Source organism: Mesocricetus auratus, unplaced genomic scaffold, assembly GCF_017639785.1.
Source record: "Mesocricetus auratus isolate SY011 unplaced genomic scaffold, BCM_Maur_2.0 Super-Scaffold_100691, whole genome shotgun sequence".
NCBI lineage: Eukaryota > Metazoa > Chordata > Mammalia > Rodentia > Cricetidae > Mesocricetus > Mesocricetus auratus.
The window spans coordinates 14760088-14787208 of NW_024429267.1; the positions used below are offsets into that span (position 1 = coordinate 14760088).

General features: G+C 45.3%; 2 protein-coding genes and 1 long non-coding RNA gene across 11 annotated transcripts in view; 2 read left to right on the plus strand and 1 right to left on the minus strand.

Annotated features, from left to right (window-relative positions):
• Myo5a (myosin VA) overlaps positions 1-13183 on the plus strand; it is a 151400-nt gene extending 138217 nt beyond the window's left edge. For all 7 annotated transcript variants that reach the window (XM_040739870.1, XM_040739872.1, XM_040739873.1 and 4 more), the window contains 4 exons: positions 2073-2355; positions 4173-4347; positions 7115-7195; positions 7467-13183. In XM_040739870.1, coding sequence (XP_040595804.1) covers positions 2073-2355; positions 4173-4347; positions 7115-7195; positions 7467-7619 — 692 coding nt within the window. In that variant the 3' untranslated portion in view covers positions 7620-13183. The remainder of the gene's footprint in view (positions 1-2072; positions 2356-4172; positions 4348-7114; positions 7196-7466) is intronic.
• Positions 12749-26135, minus strand: LOC121137514. Of its 2 annotated transcripts, none has more exons than XR_005874778.1 (3): positions 25928-26135; positions 24471-24537; positions 12749-15250 (listed from the first exon to the last, which is right to left on the minus strand). It is a non-coding gene; the product is annotated as an uncharacterized LOC121137514 (long non-coding RNA). The 2 variants fall into 2 exon arrangements; XR_005874779.1 differs by having other exon boundaries at positions 25777-26135.
• Positions 20537-27121, plus strand: part of Myo5c (myosin VC) — a 74402-nt gene continuing 67817 nt past the window's right edge. For both annotated transcript variants that reach the window (XR_002383532.2, XM_005073729.4), the window contains exon 1: positions 20537-20664. Coding sequence is in view for 1 of the 2 variants with exons in the window: in XM_005073729.4 (XP_005073786.1) it covers positions 20638-20664 (27 nt within the window). In the remaining variant the exon portion in view is untranslated. The remainder of the gene's footprint in view (positions 20665-27121) is intronic.

Sequence of the window (27121 nt, forward strand, 5' to 3'; positions counted from 1 at the left end):
TGCCTGAGCATCACATCCGTTTGCCAGCAAGTGAGGCCAGTGGTACATGTGTCCTGTGGGAACATAAAGTAGTAAAGTCTCCCCAAGACTGAGGCTAGTACTAGAGTCTGGGCTGAAGAGACTTAGCTGTGCCTCATGTCTAGCACTAGACTTTGCCAGTTGTCCAATTGTCAAAGACTTCAGACTTCCAATACTGTGGCACTACTGCACCGGGCCTCCTGGGGGAACCAGTGGAAACCAAGGAGGCTGGCATGGTCTACAGTGAAGTGGCTGGAAAGACACTGTAGCAACAATAACAGCTGTCATAGTCTTGTACAAGACACTCCAGGTTGAGTTGTGTGTCTCCTGGAATATTTAAGTAGTGGTTTCCCATTGGCTGAGTGGCACATGTGCTCCTGTTTATACATGCATGCATACATGCATACATACATACATACATACACACACACATACATACATACATACATACATACATACATACATACATACATGGAGTGTGAGTCCATGCACCTCTCTTTATACTAATTCTGAAGGTTCTTTTATAACTTGGGTTGTCTGATTCCCTTGGGAAATGTGGCATGTCTGATAGAAATTAGTCCTGTCCAATTACAGGTTGCTGATTTGTGATATAGCAAATTGTTTTGATTTTTCAAGTTACCACTTTTATCTCAAGGCAAATTTGAGGCTTTTCATTCTTCATACTACAGCAAACTTCCCTTATTTTCTTCCCCTGATCATGTGCTCTCCACATTTTTTACATTTTCACCTCCCTTAGTGGGCTCATAGATTTCAATCCTTATACAGGCCCATAGTTAAAACAGCTGGGGACATAAAAATCTGAAGAGGTCGTATGAGTAGGCAATTATGTCTTATCTTGTGCCTTCAGAAGTTATAAATTTAAAACACTCTAGATTGGCCAAAATTCAGGAAGTACACAGAGGCAAAGAAGACCAGTTTCCCCGATCTTTCTCATCTTTGCCCCTGGGTACAGCCAGGTGTATTGGCTGAACAAGAAGTTTGCCTCTAAGCTGTCCTATTCAACTATCCCCATCTCCCAGACATTTAGTAGCAGTAACAAATGTTTTTGAATCCATATAGGGTTTGTGGAGAGCTCAGTTTAGCACAAGGGAAAAAAACAAAACAAAAACATGCATGGTCATTGCTTTCAGGGGCCTCCCAGGCAGGGGATGACATCTCAGAGTGAGTATCTCAGAGTAGACATGTTAGAAGCCTTCTAAGGAGGCATAAACCAGACAGAGAGAGAGAGTTTCAGCAAGGAGATTAAACCTGGAGAAACCAAGGCTCTCCCAAAGTCTCACTATAGTTGTGGGGCTCAGCTCTCCATCCCCACACCTCCAGCTCTAACATGTCTTCTCCAAGACTGCTTCCCAAGGCCATGCCTTTCTTACTGTCTTCTTGCTATTGTTTTGTTGTTTGGATTTGTGGTTGTTGTTGGGTTTTGTTTTCCTGCCTGAGATCAAATACAAATAACATTTATTTAACCACTCTCAAAAACTTCTCAGCTACTACAGGCCAGTGCAATTCCAAAGCTGCTGCTTATTTTAGAAAATACAGCAGTAAGGTTGCTTAATACTGTGGACGATTTTTTTATTTAAAATCCTTGCTACTTCATTAAAGTTTATGCTGACACTCTAAGGAGGTAAGGTCTGGCCATGGTTTTCTCCTTCTCTATGATCTCAGCATTTTCCTTAAAATCCAAAGGCTTATTCTTGGGGAAGTTCCTTCTCCCACTATCTTCATTCTCAGATCATTTCCGAGAGAGAGAGAAAGAGAGAGAGAGAGAGAGAGAGAGAGAGAGAGAGAGAGAGAGAGAGAGAGAGAGAGAGAGGGAGAGAGGGAGAGAGGGAGAGAGAGAGAGACAGAGACAGAGAGAGACAGAGAGAGACAGAGAGAGAGAGAGAGAGAGAGAGAGAGACAGAGACAGAGAGAGACAGAGAGAGACAGAGAGAGACAGAGAGAGAGAGAGAGAGACAGAGAGACAGAGAGAGTGTGTGTGCATATACATATGCACTTCCCTTTGAATCCTCTTAATAATTGAAATACTTCTACAGTCTCAGGCATGCTAGAGCATGAAACAATTCAGGGTGTATCCGGGGTGAAGCCCACAGGGCTCAGAAAGCGAACCTCCAGTATCGCAGACGAGGGCACCTACACACTCGACTCCATCCTGCGGCAGCTCAACTCCTTCCATTCAGTCATGTGTCAGCATGGGATGGACCCAGAGCTAATCAAGCAGGTGGTCAAGCAGATGTTCTACATTGTGGGTGCCATCACCCTAAACAACCTCCTCCTGCGCAAGGACATGTGCTCTTGGAGCAAAGGCATGCAGATCAGGTAAGCAAATCAACATGTGGCAGCCTTGCCCTGCTTGCCTCTCGAGGGCTGATGGCTTGTTTCCAAGCAGTGCACCCAGTGTCGGTGCCACATGGCCAAGCATGAGGGAGTGACTGGTGTAGAGCCAGTTCTCTCACTTGGGTGGGTTCTCTTGCTCAGGAGGAAACCCTGCTCCTCTGTTAAGCCATCTTGTTTGTAGGAGTGTAGGGATGTGCAAAATACACAACAATGGACATTTGTTTTCTTTTTATTTTGATTGCACGATAAGACAATATTAAGGAAAAAATGAAACTTTCTAGTATTTGGTGGTTGTTCTTGGAACTATCTTTCCATATTAGGAATATGAATGAGAATAGGCTGGAGAGATGACTCAGTGGTTAAGAGCACTTACTGCTCTTGCACAGGACCCAGGTAAGGTTGCCAGCACCTGTGTGGTGGTTCACAACCATCTATAATTCCAGTTTAGGGGATGCAACTCCCTCTTCAGGCCTCTGTGCACACTGCATGCACATGGCACATAACATATATCCAACCAAGCTCATACACTTAATATTTTTAATTAAAAAAGCTTAAGTTGAAGAAAAATAATAGGTCCAAAGAGATAATTTACTAACAGTTGAATTTGAAGAAAAAGTATATTCCATTTTTGAATTTTAGTTTTTTTGTTTTGTTTTAGAGAAAACTCAGCTGGTCTTAGACTCACAGTCCTTCTGCTTCAGCTACGAATGCAGGCATGCACAGCCATGCCCAAGCAGTGTATTCACCAAGAAAGAGAAAGGGGTTTTCTACAAAGTCTGTAGTTGCTACTAGCGAACTCTAGTGTTCTATGTTTATCATTCTTATCCACATTTCACTTTAAGGTATTCCCTCCATTCGGGGATTCTAACTTTTCATGAAATTTGCATATTTTTTGTTTTGCATTTGTTTTTGTTTTTTAATGACAGGGTCTCATGTAGCCAGGCTGATCTCAAACTCACAGTGTAGCGGGTGATAACTTTGAACTCTTTATCTTCTTGCCTCTACCTCCCAAGTGCCAGGATTACAGACATGCGCCATGACATCCAGTAGAAGTCGCTCACCTTAATGTCATAATACTCTATCTGCCTGGTGACCGAATTCTAACTATGTGTCCATCTGCCTTAACTGTAGTTTGAAATCTACCATCAGATAGCTGAGTACCTAAACCCTCGCATCTTGTGTAATTTCCTTCTCTCTCCAGTTTGGAGTCTTTGTCTCTTCCAAGGGCTTCCCCTTGTCCTTCTCAGCTATCTCTAGGCTTTCTCAGGCTACTGTTCCCATTTTCAAGGCCCTTCCCTAGAGCACTTTGAGTCTGGGGTATATGTTGGGGTATCTGGTTATTCAGTCACCCAATTTGGAGTCTTCTTAAGGAAGATGGAGTGTGTGAAGAATTAAGAGGATTATCCTGCAAAGGGAACCTATGTTTGAATTGCAGGAGAAGCCAGAAAGTACATTCTAGTCAGCTGTTTAGTAAGGAGAGGGTCATATGACGTATTCAGTTTTATTTATTAGCAAGTCTAATAACTTTTCCTCTGATGACTTTGTTTCTATCTCCCAATAAAGAGTTGCAGCCTCCTGTCATTCAGTCTTACATAATTACAATTACAAGCCTCTGACTTTATAATGATAAATGTTAAAGCACAGCTGATTAGATTTTAGGAAATTGAACAAAAATACTACCTGTCATTTTGACTGACAAGGCTACATACACAAAATTAAGACGCTTATGGCAGTATTCAGCAAATTTGCATTTTCTCTTTTATTCTCTCTTACACTTTCTCTTTTTATTTTTGGCATAGGTACAATGTCAGTCAATTGGAAGAGTGGCTACGTGACAAGAATCTAATGAACAGTGGGGCAAAAGAGACCCTGGAACCTCTCATTCAAGCTGCTCAGCTTTTGCAAGTGAAAAAGAAAACCGATGACGATGCCGAGGCCATCTGCTCCATGTGCAATGCGCTGACCACTGCCCAGGTACGATTGCCTGCTGGGGTGGCACACCAGAGTAGCCATCACAGAGCAATTCAGAGGAGTCAGGCCTGGCCGTTGCTCTCCTCTCTGCACTGGCCTCCTCCCTTAACAGAGAAGATACATGATGATGTAAATCTAGGAGAGAGGAGATGTTTATGATCGATTTGTACATTTCAATGCTACTAATGGTCATCTAAAGAATATTCAGCAAAGAGTAAGTGCCAGTACTCTGTGTAATGTTCTCAGACCTGAGGTACAACCTTGAACAAAACAAAGTCCTTGCTCCTGTGGGGCATATATGCTGTGAAGCTCCAATCGTGAAATTATTTCTATGCTATTTAATAATTAATGGTTCTTTATGTTTTTCTACTTGGGGCCAGCAAGGTGGCTCAGGTAGTAAAACTCTTACTGCTAGGCCTGATGATCAGAGCTTGTTCCCTGAAACCCACATGATAGAAGGAGAGAACCAACTCCCAAAGGGTGTTCACTGACCTCCACACACATGCTCTGGCACTGCCCACGTGTGTACACACATGGTCAAAATAATTCTAACTCTCAGTTCTTCACATGGTTATCCCCATCACACAATATCTACTTGTGGGGAAAAGTACTTCAGTTGAGAATGAAATGAGAAGGGGAACAGAGATGCGTGAAGCTGGCCCTGTCATAGAAATTCTAGCAGATTCTGCTCTTATGCTTTACAAGAAGCATTGGAGGCGATGGCAGCCTTTTTCTGAGAGGTGCCACTGTGCAACACTGAGCTTCAGGGCAGGGACAGGGTAGGAAGGGTGTTAGGGGAAACAGCAGCAGGAGGAAGAAGGCGTCCGAAGAGCCTGCTGTTCTCTCTGCCTGGCATTTCCTGGGCTGAGCCTTCGTCTTCCCAGTGCTCAGCTCTCCAGCTGTGGCCAGTGTAACTCACTTTGCTCAGGGGAGACAGTCAGAACCGCCATCTGTCGCTTCTTAGTGTCAGACTCATGTTTGCAGAAACTCCCGCTACAGGCTTACGTATAAGCGGAAATCTGCAGGACTGATGATGGTTTTGAAACCTTCCTTCCCCGTTTCTTCCAAGTATGGAAAGTAATGTACCATGGGGAAACCCTATTTATAGATATTTGCTGTCCTCCAGCTTTTAAAGAATGTGCTTTAGAACTCAAATATTTCAACTTTAGTACATGCCCCCAAAGAGTTAGGTAGACCTTCAGTCCAGTTATTTATTTGATTTATTTGCTAAGTTTCAGTGAACAGCCCTTCTTTGCACAGTTCTATCCCTTGCCTCTGAGTGCCTAACTCCTGAGTCCAGTGGGTCACTCACAGACTGCTCGGTATTCCTGACTTTTATTTCATGTCTCTCTGGTGCTTACCACACATTTTGCACTGTCCTCACCTTAACTTTCTATTTTAAATGTAAATAACTACATGTGACTGTGATGACTAGTATGTTAGCACAGCTTTAAACAATAACTTGAAAGTGAGACTGGGCATGGTGGTACAGGCTATAATCCCAACCCTTGGAAGCTGATACAAGAGGACAGCAAGCTCCAGTCCAGCTCAGACTGCATTTGAGATATGAGATATATATACATATATTGTGTGTAGATAGATAGATGATAGATAGATAGATGATAGATATAAACACACATATGTACATTCACTGATGATGAAAATCACTTTCTACCTTACATAAACAATGATGTTCTTGAGGTTAGCCTGGGCTACATAGTGAGTTCAAAGCCAGCATGGGAATACACAGAGATGCCCTGTCCCAAGCCCTCCAGCACCATAAAAGGAAAATAAAAATGGCCATTTTGTGAAATAAATTTGTTTTTTTTTAAGAGTTTACACCCGGGGGCTGGAGAGAAGACTCAAAGGGTAGGAGCACTAGCTGCTTTCCCAGAGGTCCTGAATTCAATTCCCAGCAACCAAGTGGTGGCTCACAACCATCGGCTAATGACATCTGGTGCCCTCTTTTGGCATGCAGATGTACATGCAGGCAAAACACTGTATACATAATAAATATATCTTTAAAAAGAAAGAAAACAATTTATTCCTAAACTAGGGGCTGATAGCACACGCCTTTAATCCCAGCACTCATGAGGCAGAGGCAGGCAGATCTCTACGAGTACAAGGACAGCCTGGTCTACAGAGTGAGTTCCAGGACAGCCAGAAATGCACAAAGAAAAACAAGCAAACAAAAAGCAATCAAAAAAGAATTTACTCCTTAAATTATTGGCTAAGTTTCTTTAAAGACCTTGTTTTTTGTGTTATTCATTTATAGTAACTCTTTTCTAAGCATATGTGTTAAGATGATCTAAAGTGAATAATATTTAATTCTGTTATTTTTAATGTGCCCATATATGCTTTTATGTGAAGACAGCAAATTGCAGAATAGCATTAATACAGTTCATTCCACTTGTATAAAAATAGCATAAGCCAGAATGTATAGAAAGTAACTCAATGGTTGCCCAGGATGTGGTTAGCCGTTGTTGCTTTAGGAGATGGGGAGGATAAAAATAGGGGCACTTTTTTCATGTTATATTTTGTACAGTTTGAATGTTTTTCTAAATTTTTCCTCCTTACAATGTTATCTGGCTGCATTCTTCTTCTAAAACTTCAAACACAGGCAAACATGCCCTTCATGGTCTCCCTCCCTTTCCCAGCCGACCCCGGGCAGAACTAACAGGGAGGCACACAGGTCCTTCCCACACTCCACACCGTGAAGAGCCAGCCGGTTTGTGAAATATGCCAACTGCTCTACCCTTTCTCTCTCCAGATTGTCAAGGTATTGAATCTGTACACACCTGTTAATGAGTTTGAAGAGAGGGTCTCTGTTTCATTCATCCGTACTATACAGGTAAATACTTTTTTCTTTCTTACTGTTTAACCACATGGTCATTCCAGTGGAATAGTTACAATGTTTCAAAGGGATAATGTGTTTTTATCTTTTACTTTCCCATTTTACTTATTTTGCAGTACATCAATTTTATATAAGATTATAGTCCATAAATATTTTTAAAAGATTAACATTTTTCATTAAAGTTTTTTAAATAAAAATTTTGGTAGAAATATATCTTACAAATTGGAAGGACTAACACCCTATTTGTCCTTTTCCTTAATCTTCTCAGATGCGGTTACGAGACAGGAAAGACTCTCCTCAGCTGCTCATGGATGCTAAACACATCTTTCCTGTCACTTTTCCCTTTAACCCATCCTCCCTGGCCCTAGAAACCATCCAAATCCCAGCCAGCCTAGGCTTGGGCTTCATTGCACGGGTCTGAAGTGCTGTCCAGGCAAACGTAGAGAACGCATTTCTTCTCTGAATAAGAACAGTTGTTTCCAGTGAGCTACTGCAAATACCTTTTTAAAGAAACAGTACTGATCATCTCTAAAAGAAGATGTCATTAACTGGAAATCTCCCTAGAACCTTTCCAGTTGGGAAGAGACAACTTGTCTTGTGTGACCTTTGAAGCAGCGTTCATTCTTAATCAACTGAGTTTACATACAGCTGAGTGATGGCAGGGAGGAATGAAAGGAAGGGAAAAGGTGTGTGTCTTCAGCTGACAGCTTTTATTTTAAATCTTTAGGGCTGCATTTAAGTGACATAGAAAACTCCAATTCCATATGTATGAACTGTTGTTAGCAAGGCACAAAGAACTGAAAGAAAAATCAGCACTGAACATATATCATATCAGCTTAGGAGTCAATCATGTTGATATTGTCAAACTGGATCAAAAAAATAAACTGGCAATATGTAAAGTAATTGCCCAAGTAACTTCCTTATTTGTGTCATTACGGTACAGTGATACTAAAGATGCTGGTTTGCTAGGTAGCTTAGTTGCCCTTTTGTACTGTAGCTTACCAAGCATCTTAAATTATTGCTACGAGCTGTCTCCTGATGTTAGTGACAGTCTTATTAGGCACTACACAGTAAGCTTCTTTTCATCACTCTGTTTACAATTCAACCAGATCAGTTGTAACTGGATTATATGCAATTATCCACAGGTTCATCTGCACAAGTAGCAGACACTGGAAGTCGTGTAGTAATAGGACAAGATGCTTGATGTTTAGGTGGAATTAGAGTGACTGTTGATGTCATTGATGATCACAATGTATTACATGATATGCTAATTAATTTTACCTGTGTGGGTATCACATCATGGTATAGTGTTCTGTAAAATTACTTATTTTTAGTTCCCAAATCTGATTCTTGCCATGCATATATTCATCCTAACCAGTTCTATTTTTAATTTATTAAGTGTTGGCCTCAGTCACTAGAAAGTACTGTCAGAATATTTATGATTCAGATCTTGAAGCTTTGATTATTCTGTAAGTTATTCAAAACAGACTATAATAAATTGTTATAAATCAGGGGGTTTAGGTGTTATAATCTCTATAAATGTTCTCAGATACCACTGGATACTTTAAAAACATCATATTATAAATACATTAAGAAGATTTATGTAAGAAATATAAGAAGATTATTAATTTTATAGAGGATGTGGTTCAGTAAGACCTAGATGCTATAAATTTTCATTATGAAATTCTAATTAAGCATATTCTCCATTTTTTCCTGGAAATCTTATATAATAAATCCTTTGGGTTACGCAAGAGCAAATTCTTAGCTTTAATTCCTCTGGCTCTCAATTACAATCATCAATTTGTATAGTTAAACTATAAGATGGTCTATAACAGTGACATTTAAATATGTGCAATATTATTGATGAGAACCAAAAGTTTCAAGTCAATGATAAATCCTGTTATTAAACAGCAGTTATTGTCCATTATCTTACTGAAGCCTGAATGTCCTTGTTTATAAAGTAAGAGGGTTGGACAACTGGTTGTTCCCGCCACTTCCCCATTTACAATTCCCTCATGCTTGGCTCCTAGAAAAAGGGCCACAGTTACTCAGTCTGTCCAATTGTGAAGACCAGTGTTTAGCACCTGTCAGTTCTCTAAGGATTAATATAGTAAGTCACAAGTTTATGTGTCGATAATGTTTTCTTAACATACATCATTTAGGTACTTTAGGAACATCCTACTGTATTTGTATTATTTGAAAATCACTTAAACAATTTTGTTACATGATGAACTGCTGTTTTGTTTGAGGAATTTTTTTTTTGTAGTTCTGGGGATCGAACCCACCACCTCATTTGTGTTAAGTAAGTAAGTACTCTATCATTGAGCTACAGGCTCAACCCTTTTTCAGTTCTAATACATTTATTTATTTATTTGCAGAACCTTAAACACTAATTCAACCAGATTCGGTTTTAATGGTTTTTCCATAGTGTTTCAGTGAGCAGTTACTGCTTAAAGCCATTTCGTCAGTGCTGTGTCACACGGCACAGAGGGATGGCGAGAGGGAGAGTTATTAAGCAAACAGAGCCATGTGTAGGCTGTCTTCCCTCAGCCCCCCCCACACCCTGCTCCCAGCTGAGTCTTGTGTAGGACGACTGATGTACACCCTGAGTTTTGTCTTCTAGATCATGCTGTCACAGCCACTGTCCCTGCAGCCCTTCTCTTTCTTCCTCCAGACAGTGTGTCCTACAGGTCTGTCTCTCCTGTACTTTTCTCTGCTGTCGAGAACTGGGGCTCCTGCTCCATAGCTCTTCCCACTCTGCAGTGTCTCCTGCTGCAGCGACAATGGCTCGGAGTTCTTTGATGCTAGGCTTCAAGTCTTTCCAGCTGCTTCAGAACCCCAGCTGGGGATCTGAAGTACCGTCTCTTGTTTATCTGGAGGGTTTTAGTTCTCAAAAGAATACCTTATACCAGGGAACCTCAGAACCTGGTAAGTGGCTGTGTGCACTTCGCTAAGGAGGCACCAGGTTTCTGCTGACTAGGTAGGGTCACCTCCGCTCTGTCATCTGTCCCCTCACCTAGCTGCAGGCACACACCCAGCTTTCCCCTGCCTGTCACACATTCCCACTTCTTCCCTCAGCCCAGTTCACCAGCGGATGGTTTTCTGCGGCCCTGGCTGGCATGCATGGAACTCGGCTCTTGGTGTTCGTGCTCATGCCTGTCTTCTCTCATCTCTGTGCTCCTTATCATTGGCTTTTCTGTAATCCGCGGTGATACACTCGGACTCCAAAGAGGGAGCTCTTGACAGGCACAGCAGCACAGCCCTCTTACTCTTAGTAGCCCCGCCTATAGCCACCCACTTTCCTGCTACAGGTGCAGCTCACACCCTTGGGATCCAAACAGTTCCCCTTCCCTTCCTGCAGCCTTTCTTAGCCCAAGGCTTGCATCTGCCTTCCAGTAACTCCAAGGCAGGAAAGATAAACACGAAACAAAAAGCACCAAGGACAACTTGATGGTTCTTTTGGGAGCTTTGGACATTCCACATGACCTGGCACTGCTCTGAAAGCAAATACACGGAACTATAATCCAAAGCCAAGTGATAGGAGATTTAGACTTGTGCCAGTTTAGATGACTTGCTTTGTTGCTGATTCATTTCGGTAGATAAAGAATGATTCCTTATGGGTGAGCAAGTGTGTGTGCTGCACATATTCTTTAGTAGTGTATACAGGAGGCTGTGAAATTGAGTCTCGGTGTCTTGATTATTGTGAGAAATTGCAGTTGTGACAATTCTAGGAGAAGAGGAGCCGCCACCATCCTGAGAACCCCACAAAGAACCCCCTCTCTTACACACACCGCCACCAGATGAGAGTTCTTCAGGAGGCGTAATCAGGGTCCTCTGGGTAACCCCAACCTCTTAGGATACAGAGCAAATGTCCGTGTGTGGCACTGCTTGGTCCTGCTGCCAGTAGAACAGAAATAGTGCCCATATGCATGTGCTTCCTGCCAGCACTCTGTTACCTCACGCCCCACAGCATCGGCGGGAGAGAGCTCCCACAATCATGTGGATGGTAATTCCTGACAATGACACGGTCGGTGACTTGCCTATGGTGGCACTGCCCTCTAGCAGTGAGGGCACAGGCTCTCCTGCCCCTCCAGATGCTGCGGGGTGCCCTGGGCTAGTAAGGGCACTCTTCACCTTTAATGGTATGTGGGAATAGACAAATGATGAGCCCCGACTTCTTGGAGGCCAGTGCACAGTGCATTAGCACTGCTGTGACTAGGCTTGCCCTTTGTCACGAATCAGTGCTCCTTGACAGGGTATGGACTCTCAAATTAGAGGCAGTCCGAACTAAAAGGGCCAGGAAGCAGCAAACCTCAGATGTGAAGAGACAAGGCAGGCCACTCTCCACAACCCTGAGGTTTCCCTGTGAGAGCCCCTGACTGCTGCACAGCCTACGGAGGACTCTTCTCTATGTCATTTTGCTACAGAGTGGACACTCAGTACCTCCCTCCCTGGGGCTGTCCACCATAGGTGAGTCAGTATAAGCTTGGAAGTGCCACAGCACGCTGCAGGGGAGGAGCTAGGAGCTGTGCTGTGGGCATGCATGCTTGAGGCCACAAGCACTTGGCGCTCGTGCTTTGTAATTTGTTCTCAGACTGTGCTGTGAGGGCCGCCTTAACCCTTGCCCCTTCCCTTTTAGAGCTGCCTTAAGTTCCCCAGAACTTGTCCTCAGTGAGGGATATCTTGCCATGTTTCTTGAGGTTTTGTGAGGATTTGGATCGGATGAGGCTCCCTACCACTGACTCTTTCTGCCCTTCTGCATCTCCTGCCACCTCTGTACTGTCATTTCCAAACAAAGACTGGAATTTATGCAGCGACTAGTGAAATGCTAACTTTAAGAATGTTTCTGGGTCAGTGCAACTCCCGGTGACAGTAAGCAAATGAATATTCGTGGGGGTTGCACCTTTCACTAACCCTTTTTTAGTAAAGGCAAAAATACAACTCTAAAAACCTTTTGTAGACGTCCTTTTAAAATGTAAAGGTGCCCTCATGTAAAAGGCTGAGTAAAAAACAGGAAAGTAACTGTGTATGTATTAATCCATCTTAGCACCTAAATTAACTATAGACCAAAAACTGAAAGATGCCATGTCAAACATCTCCAAAATGCATTTTATACATTTTTTAATTTTATAATTTGATCTAGCTAGCTAAAAAACATTAACGTAGTGGGTAGAATTAGACACATAACATATCTGAAAACAACTGACATTTCCTTGGTGTTGTAATATTGATGGAATGGTTGGGAAAGTTCTGGGTTTGTTTTTGAGGGTTGAAATTGTCATATATAATGCATTTTCCAGAGTTAGAAGTTTCAAATAACTTACTGTTGTTGTTATATGTTACAAAATCTTAGCCTGAGTCACTCAAGCCCTTACTTTTCCTACAAACAGTAATTCCTCATTTAAATGTGGATATGTGTTGTGATTTATGGTCCCTAATTATGTTCTTTTGTGGGCTCCTGAAGTAATATTGATTTTCTCTTGTTCTTAGAAAGTTTGAATTGTTCCAGCAGTATTGCACAGATGAGCTCATGGCATTTTTGTGTTTTTATTTTAACTGTTTTTATTTTAACTGTTTATAATTTATTGTGAAATACAGCAGAATGGGATATTGCAGTTTTCATATCTTTTTCCTCCTTGGATCTGGAGAAAGAATCTTCTTGATCTACACAGTTAATCTCTGCAAAGTGGTTAGGTGAGGAAGCAGAAACGTGGCATTACCAAGCCACTCCAGGTCGGAACTGAGCTCACGGGAAATCTTCTAGAAGGTTAACAAGTCACCTCATATCAACAAAGCCTTGGAAACATGAGTTTTTCACTGGATATCACCTAATGCTGAAAGGAAAGCCAAAACAATATCAGAATGACCTTTTATGCTCTAAGTTTGTAGCTGTCTGGTGTTGTACTTAGTGCGTATCTGTCATTAGCGCTGTATTCTCTTAGCTATTGTAGAAAATTGTTGAAATAAAGATAAGGACATAAAGAAGCTTTGTCCATGTCTGTAAACCTGCTTCATATTTTAAAACGACAAAACAAATTGTTATTCTGAAGATCAATAAATGTAAGTCTAGTCTCTTCATGAAATGAGACTCTCAGAGGGTCTTAGAAGTTGAAAGGTTGGTAAGTCTGATGTGCAAACTGCCAAACACATAAGCAAGCAGATCAACTAAGCCAGCCGAGCAACAGTGGCCTCTTTTCTTCAAGAGGAAGGCATACCTGGCTGTCCTTGGATTCTCTGGCAGAAACAGAGAGCCTAGGCATTTGAGAATGGAATGGAGGGTTTTCAAAAGTTTGAACAGGAGTTGTGTCAAAGGTTGAGCTTCTAATATAGTAGAAGAGACAAAGACACAGAACAGGATAGAGGTCAGTGGGTGTGTATGTGACACTCCTTTGGATGGAGAAAGGACCTGTGATTGACTTAGTCTCGTCTCTAGTCATAACGCAGAAGCATGAATATTAATTTCTACAATAGATTGTGTCCCGCTTTCATGTCACCATAAGTTCGTTCACCAGACTCCTTTAGCAAGGACTGTCCTTCCCACACCACAACAGACCCTCAAATGCAGCAGCAGCAGTTATACATAACACATGGTCTTGTGTACAGTTGCAGCCATGAAAAACGACGTTTGTGAACAGCTTTTCTTTCTAAATAGATTAGAACTCAATCAAGGTTTTCTATCTAGAGTGAAACCAGTCTCACTGTGGCATTTTGTGATCATTAGAATTCTTTTCTGGGATATGGGATTGAAATCAAACTAACTAGACCCAAAGGGAATCCATGCCCTGATATAACTGAGTCAGAATGCATTTAGGTGCCCAGTCATTGGCCTCAGGGAGAGACACATTACTTTTCCTTTATTTTGGCCTCATTCTTAGCCAGGGTCTCCCCAAGTGGTGACAGAGCCCTGAGAAGCACAGCTCTGTCATCTAGTCTCTTTGTTAACATTACCAGTAACATGTCAGAATGGCGTCTCATTGATCAGTTTGAATTCTACATGCTTTCCATTTTGCCTTTTCTTTCGTTTTGTTTGTTTGTTTGTTTTTCCAGACCAGATTTCTCTGTAGTTCTGGCTGTCCTTGAACTCACAGAGATCTGTCAGCTTCTGCCTCCCGAGTCCTAGGATTAAAGGTAGAGACACCATCGCCTGGCTCTACATCTATTCTTAGTCACTGTGTGTAGGGGAATAGAATCTAGTCAGCCTGAGCCACACCCGACCACAAAACCTTGAGTCACCACAGAAACCAGGTGGGTGTGACAGCAGTGTGGGACCAAGGCAGGGATGGGAAAGAGTTAACCAGAAATGAAAGCAACACATCTACCCACCAGCAAGAGAGAAGGGAGCAGAGAATGCATGTAGCCCTAGAGGTATATCTCTTCCCCAAAGCTTGGGGCTGCTGGGCTCCAGGGCTCCAGGATGCTCTTACCAGTGACAGTACAGAAAGACTAGTAAGCAAGGAATTGTGCAGCTGAAGGATTCTGACATGGCATTTACCACCCAGAGCAAGAACTGGAAACCCATGTAGTTACTCCCTCAACATGGCCTACTGTGCTGCCGAATTCAAAGCATAGGCATTGTGAAGGAAATTGCAACATAAAAAGCTGTCGTGTGGTCTTACTAACATGATGTCAACCACTCTGGGTGGGCCAGGTATTGGAGCTCAAAGAAAACACAGGCTAGGTGAGGTTCAGAAGAGAACTCAAACCCTGGTGGCAACTTGACCTGGTGAAGTGTCGAAGGGAGGCGGACTTGAACAAGTGTTACGATAGCCCAGAGGCCTGAGGCAGGAGAACTGCAAGTTTGAGTTTAGCCTGGGCTACATAATCAGTTAGGTGAGCATGTGCTAGAGTGCAGTTTGGTCTGGAAAACAGTTTGGTATGATCCTCAGTGCAGAAGGCCCTGGATTCCATCCAGTTGTAAGGATTCAGGCATTATGCTGTCCTGCCCCTGTCACCTGGCAGAATGCACTCAGGCAGTACCCTGGTCAGTACAGGTGCTCGGCTGGAGCAGCAGTGAAGAGCTCACATCTTGAACAGCAAGCAGGCAGCAGAATTCTAGAACAAATTTAAAATGATGTAAGTCTTTAAGGTCATTCTAACAAGGCCATGCCTGAAGTTATGGGGGACTACCACCATTATTTAAAGCAATATCTACATACATACAGACACACACACATGCACACCAATTTCCCAGATCAACAAGTTATAAGCTTGACTCTAGCCTTTTGTGGCCAAGAACACGGGTCTCATCTGCCCCAGCTCCCAGGCAGAGGGTGCTCTTTCTGGGAACAGCCAGGAGTCACACTTCTCATTGGGCCTTCAGCTATGTGTTGATGGGGCTAAGCTTCAAATGAATACAGCCAAGAGGACAGGACTTCGTCTACCCTGTCCCAACTCAGGGTTCCACCATGAATACTGCTAAGAATGCTGGGCCCTCAGTCGCTCTTAACCAGACTTGCAAGATAGGGTTTCATGTGGAGAAAATCTGGCCAGGAAGACTTGTCTATATTGACCCTGTGTACCCAACATTGAGCTCTAAAGCGAGGACATCTCTGGGGGACAAGTGGACCATTATGCCCACCCCACCTCCAGAGCCTGGGCTCTGAGGTTTCGCTGGGAATGCCGAAAATCTAAAGGTTTCTTCCTAAAGGAACTGACTTCATTTGCAGATGTTTAAAAGAAGTTTAAGCCAAAATACGGTGGAGGTTAAAGAAAATGGGACTCTGGGAACTCTGGCAGGTTGGCTGGAGACAGACTGAAGTGTGGGCCCTGGGTTTTCTGTGGACAAATTAGAGAAGAATCGGCTGAGAGGAGTCTGTGTGGTCAGATACAGGTCAAACATTGACCTTAAGAATTATCCTTCCAAAGGAGCCCAAAGTTGATTGGACATTTTCCCAGTGTGGAAAACAATTTATGCTTACGGCAATGCTAAAAACAGTAGGGTAATTGGAGCCAATAGTGGTGCTTAACAGCTGAATGTATTCAGGGAAGAGACACCAAGTGCCAAAACCCCTGCCATGGCAGGCTGGTGGCGGGTACACCAGGGCTGCGGATGTGGGTAAGGGCAAAATAATGTCATTGAAATACCCTGTGTGAGCACTGAAAAAATAACACGTCCCCTTGATTAGCAGCAGGAAGGAACAATACCCCAGAACTGCTACAATGTATCTTTAAAAACATTCGGACTCAGAAAATGTTTTCAAGATGCGTGGAGAAATATGAACGTGTGGCTCATGCCAGGGTTGGAGTGTGAAGCGCCCCCCCATGATTCTGCACAGTGGGTTGGCACTGTAGTGGACACAGATTTGCTGTCTGACCTAGGGAAGAGGAGTGGACTCACTTCCAAAGCAGGGTCCTCTCTAACAACGGAGGCACCAGGACTTTACTGCAGAGTCTGTGTCTCATATAGGGGCCCACCCATCCCTCAGCATGCTTAGCGAAGGACTACACACCCTGAGCAGGCTTGGTTTAAGATCACAGAGCAGGCATGGCCAACCTGCAACCCACATCCTGCCAGTAGAACTGAGGCTGCAGCCCAACACACAATCATAAAATGCCTTACAGCATTATAGTTTTGTAACTAACTCAATTGCCGTTCTCCAGCATAGACTTTCTAGAAAGAGAAATGATGGCATTTGCAGTGTCCAAAGGTTGGACATGCCTGGGGCAATGCCTCTGAGCTTTCTTAGCCCATACCACAAAGGAAGAGGCAGGTGGATCTCCCTGAGTTCAAGGATCTAGTGAGTTCCAGGACAACAAGGGCTACATAGAGAGGCCCTGTTTTTTAAGAAAAAAAAAGCATTCCTTTGGAGTCACAGCTGAATAAAAAAAGTGGGAGACAAAAATATGGGGAAAAGCCAGCAAATAGAACAAATATGGTAGAACTTGAGATCAGCCTGCCTATGCCTCCCAGGTTGGGAATACAGGTGTGAGCTGACGTACTTGACCCTCAAGATTCTTCTAATTTTATTCAGTTTTTGTTTGTCTTTGAGACACACCTCCACAGAGCATATAAACTGGCATCCATATCAGAATAACTAAAACAATTATTCAAGAAATGAGATCAGGGCTGGAGTGATGGCTTGGTAGTTAGGAGCACTGGATGCTCTTCCAGAGAACCTGGGTTCAACTCCCAGCACCTACATGGCAGCTCACAACCTTCTATAACTCCATTTCCTGGGGATCTAACAGCCTCTTCTGACCTCATGGGTACCAGGGACACAAGTAGTGCACAGACATAAGTGTAGGCAAAATACCCATACACACAAAATACTTTTAAAAAAAGATTATGTTGTTTATTATTATTTATGAGAGAGAGAAAGAGAGAGTGTGCATGTTGTGGTGGCCATGTGGAGGCCAGAGGACAACTTGCTGGCATTGGTTGTCTCCTTCCACCATATAGGTTTCAGGGATGGAGCTCTGGTCATCAGGCTTGGTGACTAGTTCCTCGCCCACTGAGCCACCTCACTGGTCCAAAGTTTATGCTTTAAGTCTATTAGAAAAGAAGAATGCCTCAAATCAATAACTAAACATCTTCACTTTAGGACCTGCTGCGGGAGAGCAAGCCAAACCCAAGGCAAACAGAATAAAAGAAATGGTAAGGGAGAAACAAAATTTTATAGAGAAAAGAAATGAGAATACAAACACAACTGACAAAGTTTTAATCAAGTTTACTAAACAATAGGAGAAGCATTGTGAATTACTAAAATCAGGAATGAAAGGAATAAAATCGTCCTCAGTAGAGCCAGGACGATGAGGAGGAGACAAATTGAGAAGCTTGGCATGCAGAGAGACTCAGGGAGTGTAGGCTTGCAGGCCACACTGCTGAGCCGTACCTGCGGTGAGCGCAGCTTTAGACTTTGCCTTCTCAGGGCCTCATCTAGAATCAGGAGGAGAGCAGAGTACCACCTACATCTCTGTGCCAGTGAAGTGCATAAAATGGACAAATTCCCAGAAAGGCAAGCATGAAAACCATAAGACCTGAATGGATATCCAAGTAAAGAAAGCAAAGGTGGCACACACTTTGATCACAGCACTAGGGAGGCAGAGGCAGGCAGATCTCCATGAACTTGAGGCCAGCCTAGTCTACACAGCGAGTTCCAGGACAGCCAAGGCTACACAGAGAAACCCTGCCTCAAAAAACCAAAGAGGGGGGGGGGAATGAGTAAAAATCTTCTCACAAAGAAAAGTCCAAGGGCTTCACTTCAAGTATAAGAAAATGTTTCAAGAAGAAACAAACCCTTCACAGACTGATAAAATAGATGCACTCACTTCCTGACTCTCTAGAGGTCAAAACACACCATAGGGAAGGCTGCTGCACTCCATACAAGGACAGTCACAGAACCCCTAACAAAACATCGCACACCAAACCAGCAGCATATAGTGACCACACACCCCAACCAAGTAGGGCTTATCCCAGATGTGAAAAAAATAGTTTAACATTATAAAAATCAACCACCAGGCTCTGTGCTCTTGTCCTAGGGTTTTTATTGCTGTGAAGAGACACCGTGGCAGCAGCGGCAACTCTAATAAAGGAAACATTCAATTGTGGTGGCTCACAGTCTCAGAGGTTCCGTCCATTGTCATGGGAGCATGGTGGCACACAGACAGACATGGTGGGGGAGCTGAGAGTCCTACGTCTTGCAGGCAACAGGAAGTCAACTGACTCACTGGGCAGTATTCTGAGCATAGGAAACCTCAAAGCCCGCCTCCACAGTGACACACTTCCTCCGGCAATGCCATACCCACTCCAACAAAGCCACACCTCCTAATAGTGTCATTCCCTACGAAATTATGGGGGCCAATAACATTCAACTACCACAGGTATGTGCCTGTAATATCAAAAACTTGAAAGGCTGAGGTAGGAGAATTTCAAGTTTGAGGACAGCGTGTACAACCTAGTGAGTCCCCAGTCTCAAATATATATCTATTCATACGTTAATAAAATATCCTATTCAAAAATCTTTATTGTCATAAACCATATCAGATAAGAACAAAACCCAAGTGGGCTGGCCTTAAGCTTCCCTGCCTCAGTCTCCCCAGTGCTAGGATCACCATTGTCTGCCACCATGCCTGGCTATTTATAATTTCTAACCATGACCCTGTATGCTGTTTCTTACTCAGCATCTTCATGGATCTGTTTTTGTTGCTTTCCCGTGTCTCTCAGTGTGGGGCTCTGTGGATGGACTCCGTTGGGCTCCGTTATCGGTTCTCATATGAGTACATGCTGTTTTACCGACTACAGCTCTGTGCCTATGTGTACGTGGTAGACAGGGCTGGAGCAATGACTCCATCTACAGTGTTTCCACTGCAGGCCTGAGGCTCTGAGTTCAATCCACAGAACCCACATTTAAAAGCCAGGTGTGGGGGTGGCACGGAAGAGCCAGAGGAGGCAGAAACAGTAGGCGCTGTGGAGCTCCCAGGTCAGCCTAACCCACTTAGTGAACCCCAGATCCCAGTGAGAGACGCTAGTTTTAAAACAAAAAGAACGAAAGGGGGGCTGCTCCCGAGAAAGGACAGCAGAGATCTCTCTTTTCATGGTTGTGAAAATGGTCTTAGCTATCCACGGACTTCTAGCCCATATAAAATATAAAAACAAACTCAATATACAAAAACGCTGCCAGGATTTTTAACCCAGTACACTGGACTCATGTGTTAATTTGGGTGGCACCATCACCTTGCGGTTGTTAAATTAATCCCACCCGTCCAAATAGCACGCCCGTACTTATCCAGCCCTCCTTGTGTGCCCTTTAAGAGAGATGGACGCACGCTTTCCTTAAAGGTCAAACGAGGTTTTTTATTGGCGTAATCGTAATCTCAGGGTGCATTTTCCTTGATCATTTATCTTATTTTCTATTTCATATAAAATGCTCGTAGGACAAAGGCCTCTCTCTCTCTTCTTTCCTTCCTTCCTTCTCTCTGTCTCTGTCTCTGTCTCTGTCTCTCTCTGTCTCTGTCTCTCTCTGTCTCTCTGTCTCTCTGTGTCTCTGTCTCTGTCTCTGTCTCTCTCTCTGTCTCTGTCTCTCTCTGTCTCTCTCTCTCTCTCTCTCTCTCTCTCTCTCTCTCTCTCTCTCTCTCTCTCTCTCTCTCTCTCTCTCTTCTTTCTCCGACCCCCTCTTCAGTTTGGAAGTTGTTAACTCACTGATTCTTTGTGGTTTTCTGTGTAGGCATTTCTGTGCTCTGTCCGCTACAGTAAGGGAGCAGAAACTTGGGCGGGACCCCTGGAGGTTTCACCTGTTACCTGGGCTGGGCCAATGGCAGCATGAGCCTGGCTGCGAGCACCAATCCCGAGGCCGCCCCCCCCATGCCCGCCCCCACCGCCCCACTCCCCGCGCCCGAGCCCTCGGGTAAGGGAGCCGTGGCACTTGGGGAAAACTTGGCAAGATGGCCCGGCGCTGACTGTCTGGCGCGCACGGTCCCCTGCAGCAGCAGCGCGGAGGCCCATGGCGGTGGCCGAGCTCTACGCGCAGGTAGGGGCGCGGGGACGCACCTGTGCACCTGTCCGGACGGGTGCAGGGGCAGAGGCTGGGAGTAGCTGCGAGCTCGGCCGGGGCGCCTTGCAGGTGGGCACACCCAACGGAGGGCCGCTGTCCCCACGTCGGGTGGTTGGACCTCCTGGACCCTTCCTCCTGCCACTGATGGAATCTGCGTCCCGCACTGGGCAGGAGCTTCGACCCAGCACGACAAGCTTCTGTAACCTTCCAGGCCCCCGCCTGGAGGATTCTGTCAAAACTGGTGCTCTCTAGAACGTTGGGTGGGCCTCCCCTGTGTGGCGAAGTTCCTCAGGGGACTCCCCCCGACCGCCTGGAGCTGTCTGGTCTGAGCACATGGGTGCTGTCGGGCTCACACTAGCCAGTCTATGGTGCTTAGCTCAGAGAGCTCCTCAGATGGGCCCGACCCTGTCACTGAGAGCGCTCTGGGAAACTTCCAGGGCTGGAGGGCTTTACCCCAGTCCAGGAAAGCATGTGTAAAAATAAAACAGCCGTAAAGCAGATTCTGCTGCGCTGTCGTAGGGGAAATGTAGACCCCTTTAAGACAGGTGGGACTAGTATGGATTCTGTTGGAACATTTTCCCGGCATACATGAACTCAGCTTAATTTGGCGGAGGGTGGGGGTGGGGCGGGGTTATTGTTTGGTTTTGGTTATTGGTTTTGTTTGTTGAGACTGCCTCCCAGTGTCATCCCAGCTAGCCTGGAAATCACGATGTAGATCAGGTTGGCTTCAAACTCACAGAGTTTTACCTGCCTTTGCCTCCAGAGTGCTGATATTTAAAGTGTGGCCTCCTCACTCCACCCTGTTTTTAAGACAGGCACTTGCTTTGTAACCCTGGCTGGAATGGGACCCTCTGTATAGCTCAGGCTGGCGTCAGACTTGTGGAGATCATGCCTCAGCTATCCGAGCGCTGGTATTACAGTTGTACCCCATCTTTAACTTTAAATTTAAAAGGCCCCTTTTAATTGTCTTTGGGGGGGATTTTTCTACTTTAATAAATTACAAACACACATCAAACAAAAAGGACATCCTTCTGATGCATTCAAACCATTCCCTAACAGTTTTGTAATTTTGTTGCGTGTCTCCTTCCACCCCTGCCCTGAGCTGGGGCCTGAACCCAGGGTCTTGTGATTACTGGGCAAGCACTCCAGCACAGAGCTGAACCCCTCATCTAGAATATTTTACCGGAGACACCGTGAGCCACCAAGTAACCAGCATTGTTTCTAAGTCTTCGTGTTACTAACAGTAAAAGAAAATTCTTGAATAAACCCTCACCTTACTGGTATCTTTGAGGACACATAACTGATCACTGACCTGTTTGAGTAACAACTTTTCTCAAAGCAAAAAATACACAGAGTTGTATTTACCCTATCTCCAAGTGCCTGTAATCCCAGCACTCAGAGGGCTGAGGCGGGAGGGTTGTCTTGAGTTTGAGGTTAGCCTGGGCTACATAGTGAGGCAGCTAGGTCTAAATACCAAGGCTTTCCCTCAACAATAAGTGAGGACATTGTGGAGTGGAGGAAGGCAGGATGGTTGGAGTGTGGTGGGGTTGGGATTTCTCTGCAGGCAGAAGCACTGTGCTTGTGGGAGCAGAGAAAAACATGTTTTCTTTTATGCCAGAGTTGTTGTTTTGCCTGCCAAGGTATTTTCTGTTTCTCTTGAGTAAGAAATGTCAAGCAGATGTTTGCTGAGGCCTAGTGAGTATGAAGAGGAAGAGAGCAGGGGCAGAAGGGCCCTTCAGCACAGGTGGGGTTGAGTGGGACGGGGGAATCAGGTGGTGGCTTAGGAGGCTAGATGAACTGCCTCACTAGATGAACTGCCTCATCAGGGTCCCAGATGTGCAGGGATCGGGATAGATCTTCAGTCCTGGACATGGAGGGTGGAGGCCGACCAGGGGAATGTGACCAGGGAACATTCAGACAAGGGACACACCAAGGATGACATGGACACTGGCATCAGTGTGATTGAGAACAGGGTGTGTATGGGTGGCATGAGAGCCATTAGGAGAAGGAAGTGTTTCTGAGAGAGTTCGGGAAGCACTTTTTTTTTTTTAAACAAATAAGGGTATTGAAGTAGCGAGAAGACTTCCAGGGGAAAGGAGCGGTGCCTGCACGGTCTGGGTGTCTATAGAGAATGACAAGCTCAGTCAGAGGCACCCTCTACCCAGCTGTGGCCACTGACACCAAGCAGGAGCACCCCACTGCAAAAGGGCCAAGGCCAGGACAGAGGAGTGCCTGCATGCCAAGAGAGAAACAGCCAGCCTCCAATCCAAGAAGAGCCACAGAGGAGGAGGCAGGAGGCCAGGGCAGTAGCAGGAAGAGAAGTTCCCAGAGGGAGAGGGGACCCCTGACAGAGGCCTTGGTGCAGGAAGTGTAAAGTGACCCACCTCTTGCTACAAAGCCTTAGAATGTGCTAAGCAGTATTACTCGAAATCCCTTTGAGAAAAACTGGTCTGACCAATCCCTACTTAATAAAATCTTCACGAAGCTTTTGTCACTTTCAGGTTCCAACCCTGTCGTAAGGACCTTCCTGTATATCTTCTCCCAGCCCCCTGTCACGCTCCCCTAGTTGGCTCATGCCCTACCGGGCATTCTGTCTGTCCTTCCCAGCTTAGCCTGTGTGTCCACCACTGGCTCAGCACACCATTCAGCTTCGGTCTGAGCAGACTCCGAGAAGTCCACAACCAGCCCTCCATCCTGTCCATGTTAACATGGCCAACTATGTGTCCCCTCTGCTGACCATTAGCTTGTAAAGACCAGGGTGCGGTGAGCAGGGTACAGTGAGCACACTCTACATACTCGCTCTGTGCACACACGCAGAGCCGGGGTTTCTGTTTACAGTGACAGCTGTGGATAGGATGGTTATTTTTATCTGGCTTGATAAAGCTGAATGTTTCTATGCACCAGACATCACCCTCAGAGCCTTCTCTCAATCTGAAAAAAATCTGAGGAAAAGCAATCTTAGTTACACAGGCCTGACAGAGTCAGATTCTTAATGCCTCCCGATGCTCTGACCTGGCCGCCACCTTTACCATCTTCAAGGAACCTGAGCTTTTCCCATACAGGGAACTCCTGGGAAGTCCATGTTTTCTAGCTACCTGCCCACACCTGCTAATCTGTCACATGGTTCTAAAAGGAACTGACCCCAGTATCCAGGAAGAGAGAGAAAAGCTAGTCACAAGACGCCATCCACATGAGGAAGGACAGGGAACCACAAAACAGTGCTGAGTCCCAAATCTGTACATGCTGCAGTGACAAAGACAAATAATTTGTAAACAAATGACTAAGGACTGGGAGGTTAGATCTGCTGCCTTCAGAGACGTCAAGGAGGTGACCCTGAGGACGGTCCTCAGATATCACTCCTATAGAACCATGGTGCTCTTTCAGTGAACCTGTAGGAAGAAAGAACTCTGACATGACTTGGGGGGGTGGGGCATGTGATGAACACCGTGTACAGAAATGAGAAAGGCAGCCACCGTGCACACCGCAGTGAGGAATGGGTTTGGCTGAGGGGATGGAAAGGTGGATTATGTAGAGAAATGAGAACATCACAAGGACTTGACCACTGCTGAGAACAGTGGTAAGACCAAGAGCCATTCTGGGCCCTTCTCCAGCCAGCCCCTCCTCTGGTGAACTTGGGTGTGTCCGTGTTCATCTTCATGGTGATATTGCCTTATACCAGCTGCTCAGCCAGGAGCCTGTGGGCTGTGGGATCCAACCTCCCATGCGGCTTGCTTTAGAGCAGAGCTGGCATTTGCTTTCCCCAGAAAGGTATAGTCATTTACCTGTGTATTTGTCTTGATTGTATATGAAGGACTCACAGGAGAAACTGGGAACACCAGGGCTGTGTGCCTGTAGACACATGAGGAACTCTTAGCATCTTCAAAGCTCAACTGAAACCCAGGGAGCAAGGTCAGGAGAAGTACCCTGGAGACTCACAGCCCAGGCCCCTATCTCACACGCAGCCAATGTTCATGCTAGGGATGCTCCCATTTGACCTTCCTAACAGCCTTCCTTTTTCTCATTCAGTCAGATTCACCCACCATTGTTCGATCTACGGATAGTTCAAAAGTTTAAAATGAGAAAGGGTCAACAAGCCAAAATTCAACTTTCATTCTTTTCTGAAACAGTAGAATTGCTGGGCATTTGTCTAACAGTCATTGATGGAGTAGACCACATGCTGTGTAGGGTCCCAGGCACAAAGGTGAGACATGTGACACTCCGATGCTGGCTAGGAGGTGAGAGCTTTTAAGAGGGTTTAGTCAAGCCTGTTGGGTAGGGACCAAGGAGGATGCCATAACTAGGAACTATGGGTGTTTGCCTGCTCATAGGTGTGGATGGGTGGGGTTAGGGGTGGGAGGAACAGCAAACAGACAGTCAGGGAAGATTTGGAATGTTCTAGAAAGTGCTGGTAGTTTGTTGTGACTGCAGACAGAGTAGATTGAATAGAGGAATTGGCTAGCAGAGTGGCCCCCAGGTTGTTAGTCAAAGTCTTTAGGACAATTTCCGTTTTTCTTGTGCTGTGGTATACTATGGGTGTGGGTGAGGGCGTCTGTGTGTGCACAGCTGATGGTGGGTGCTGAAGGTTGTCCATGACTGATAAGTGATGGGCTACTTAAAAACTCAGCCTCGGCCGGGCGGTGTTGGCGCACGCCTTTAATCCCAGCACTCGGGAGGCAGAGGCAGGCGGATCTCTGTGAGTTCGAGGCCAGGCTGGACCGACAGCCTCCAAAACAATACAGAGAAACCCTGTCTCGTAAAAACCAAAAAAAAAAAAAAACAACTCAGCCTCACAGCACCTAGGGAGTACAGGGAAGGGACAGGACAGTTTCGGGTTCCTACTGGGGACCTGAGAGGGGCAAGCAGCATCACCGCTTAAACTATGTGAGTTGTCAAGGATATTGGGATCTGTTATCTGAAGGTGATGGAGATGCAATTTAAAGATTAACATTGTCCCTTTCTCATTTAGTACAGAAAGTTAGATTCACCCACCATTGTCTGCTCTGTGAGTAGTCACATGGAAGGGATAGAGATTCCAGGGAGGGGACCACAAGGAGAGTGAGGAGGAAGCAGAAGGAGGCATGACATCACCTGTCTGGCTCTGATGCCCTGAGCATGGAGATTCCAATCCAGGAAGTACAGAGAGGAGAAGGCTCCCGTCACTACACATTCCAAGTCAGCCATCAGACCATGTTCATGGTAAATGCCAGATGACCCCTCAGACAGGTGCGCCGTAGCTCACCTGTACGTGTGACATGGGAGGATCTGGCATATTCTTGAGCCCACGTTGCTTTGTTGACCTCTCTAGTCCTAGCTTTTCTTCATTCTCTAGGCCCCTTGGTGAGGCAGTGCAGCAGAGGCCCGCAGGCAGCCTTTTGGCTCTTGGCCCTGCAGCAGGCTTGGCTGGCCATTCCAGGATGGAGGCTTATCTCTCATAGGCCAGAAGCTCAGAGTAGTCATGTGAGAGCTGGTCACTGTTTGTACAGCCTGTGTGTATTTATCTAAATGCTTCAGTTCACTCTCACTATGGTTTACAGTGTTGCCTTGTGGGTAGAGGAATGTGACGAAGGAGGGACGGTAGATGGTCCCTGGAACTGAGTAAACTGTAGTGTTTGCTTAGCAGGCTGGGTTTCCCGTGCAGGAGTCTAGGTCTCAGACCATGTGTTGACAGGGACACTAGGACCAGCAGGATCGGTTACCTGGGATACTGAGGTGCTGCAGAGAAGAGGAGAGTGCTCACATGCATTTTAATGCTGCTTGTCACTGAGTGATTCTTGTACCCAGAATGAATCCAGAAGTCCCTAGGAGAGCACGGGACAGTCAGACAGATAGCTTGTCAGGGTCATCCTCGGGGCCACACTTGCTTAATTAACCAGTTCCAGGCAGGAGTCATGGGCCCCGCTGGAATGTTGGTCCTTCAAGATTCTTTCTGGTATCCTCTTGGGCTGTCTGGGTTTGAGTTGGAACATGAGCAAAATGAAAGAACTGGCCAGCTCAGCGATCACACAGAAACTCCCAGAGTCCCATGTTCCTCTGGAAGCTTAAACCAAAGGGACCTCGCCCTCCAGCAGGGCTCCCATCTGAACACCTCAACCTTCTCCTGCCCCACACAGCATCTGAAACAAACCGTCTGGAACTCTAAACTTGACAGACAGTTTGCAATAGACTACTCCAGGGATACTTGGAGCCCTGAGATTTTATAATGGCCAATGCTTTTTTTTTTTTTTTTGGTTTTTTTACAAGACAGGGTTTCTCTGTATTGTTTTGGAGGCTGTCGGTCCAGACTGGCTTCGAACTCACAGAGATCCGCCTGCCTCTGCCTCCTGAGTGCTGGGATTAAAGGCGTGCGCCACCACCGCCCCGGCTATGACCAATTCTTGATATGTTGGGATACTTCATAATAAGTTGTGATTTCTCAGGTTACCGAAACCTTTTA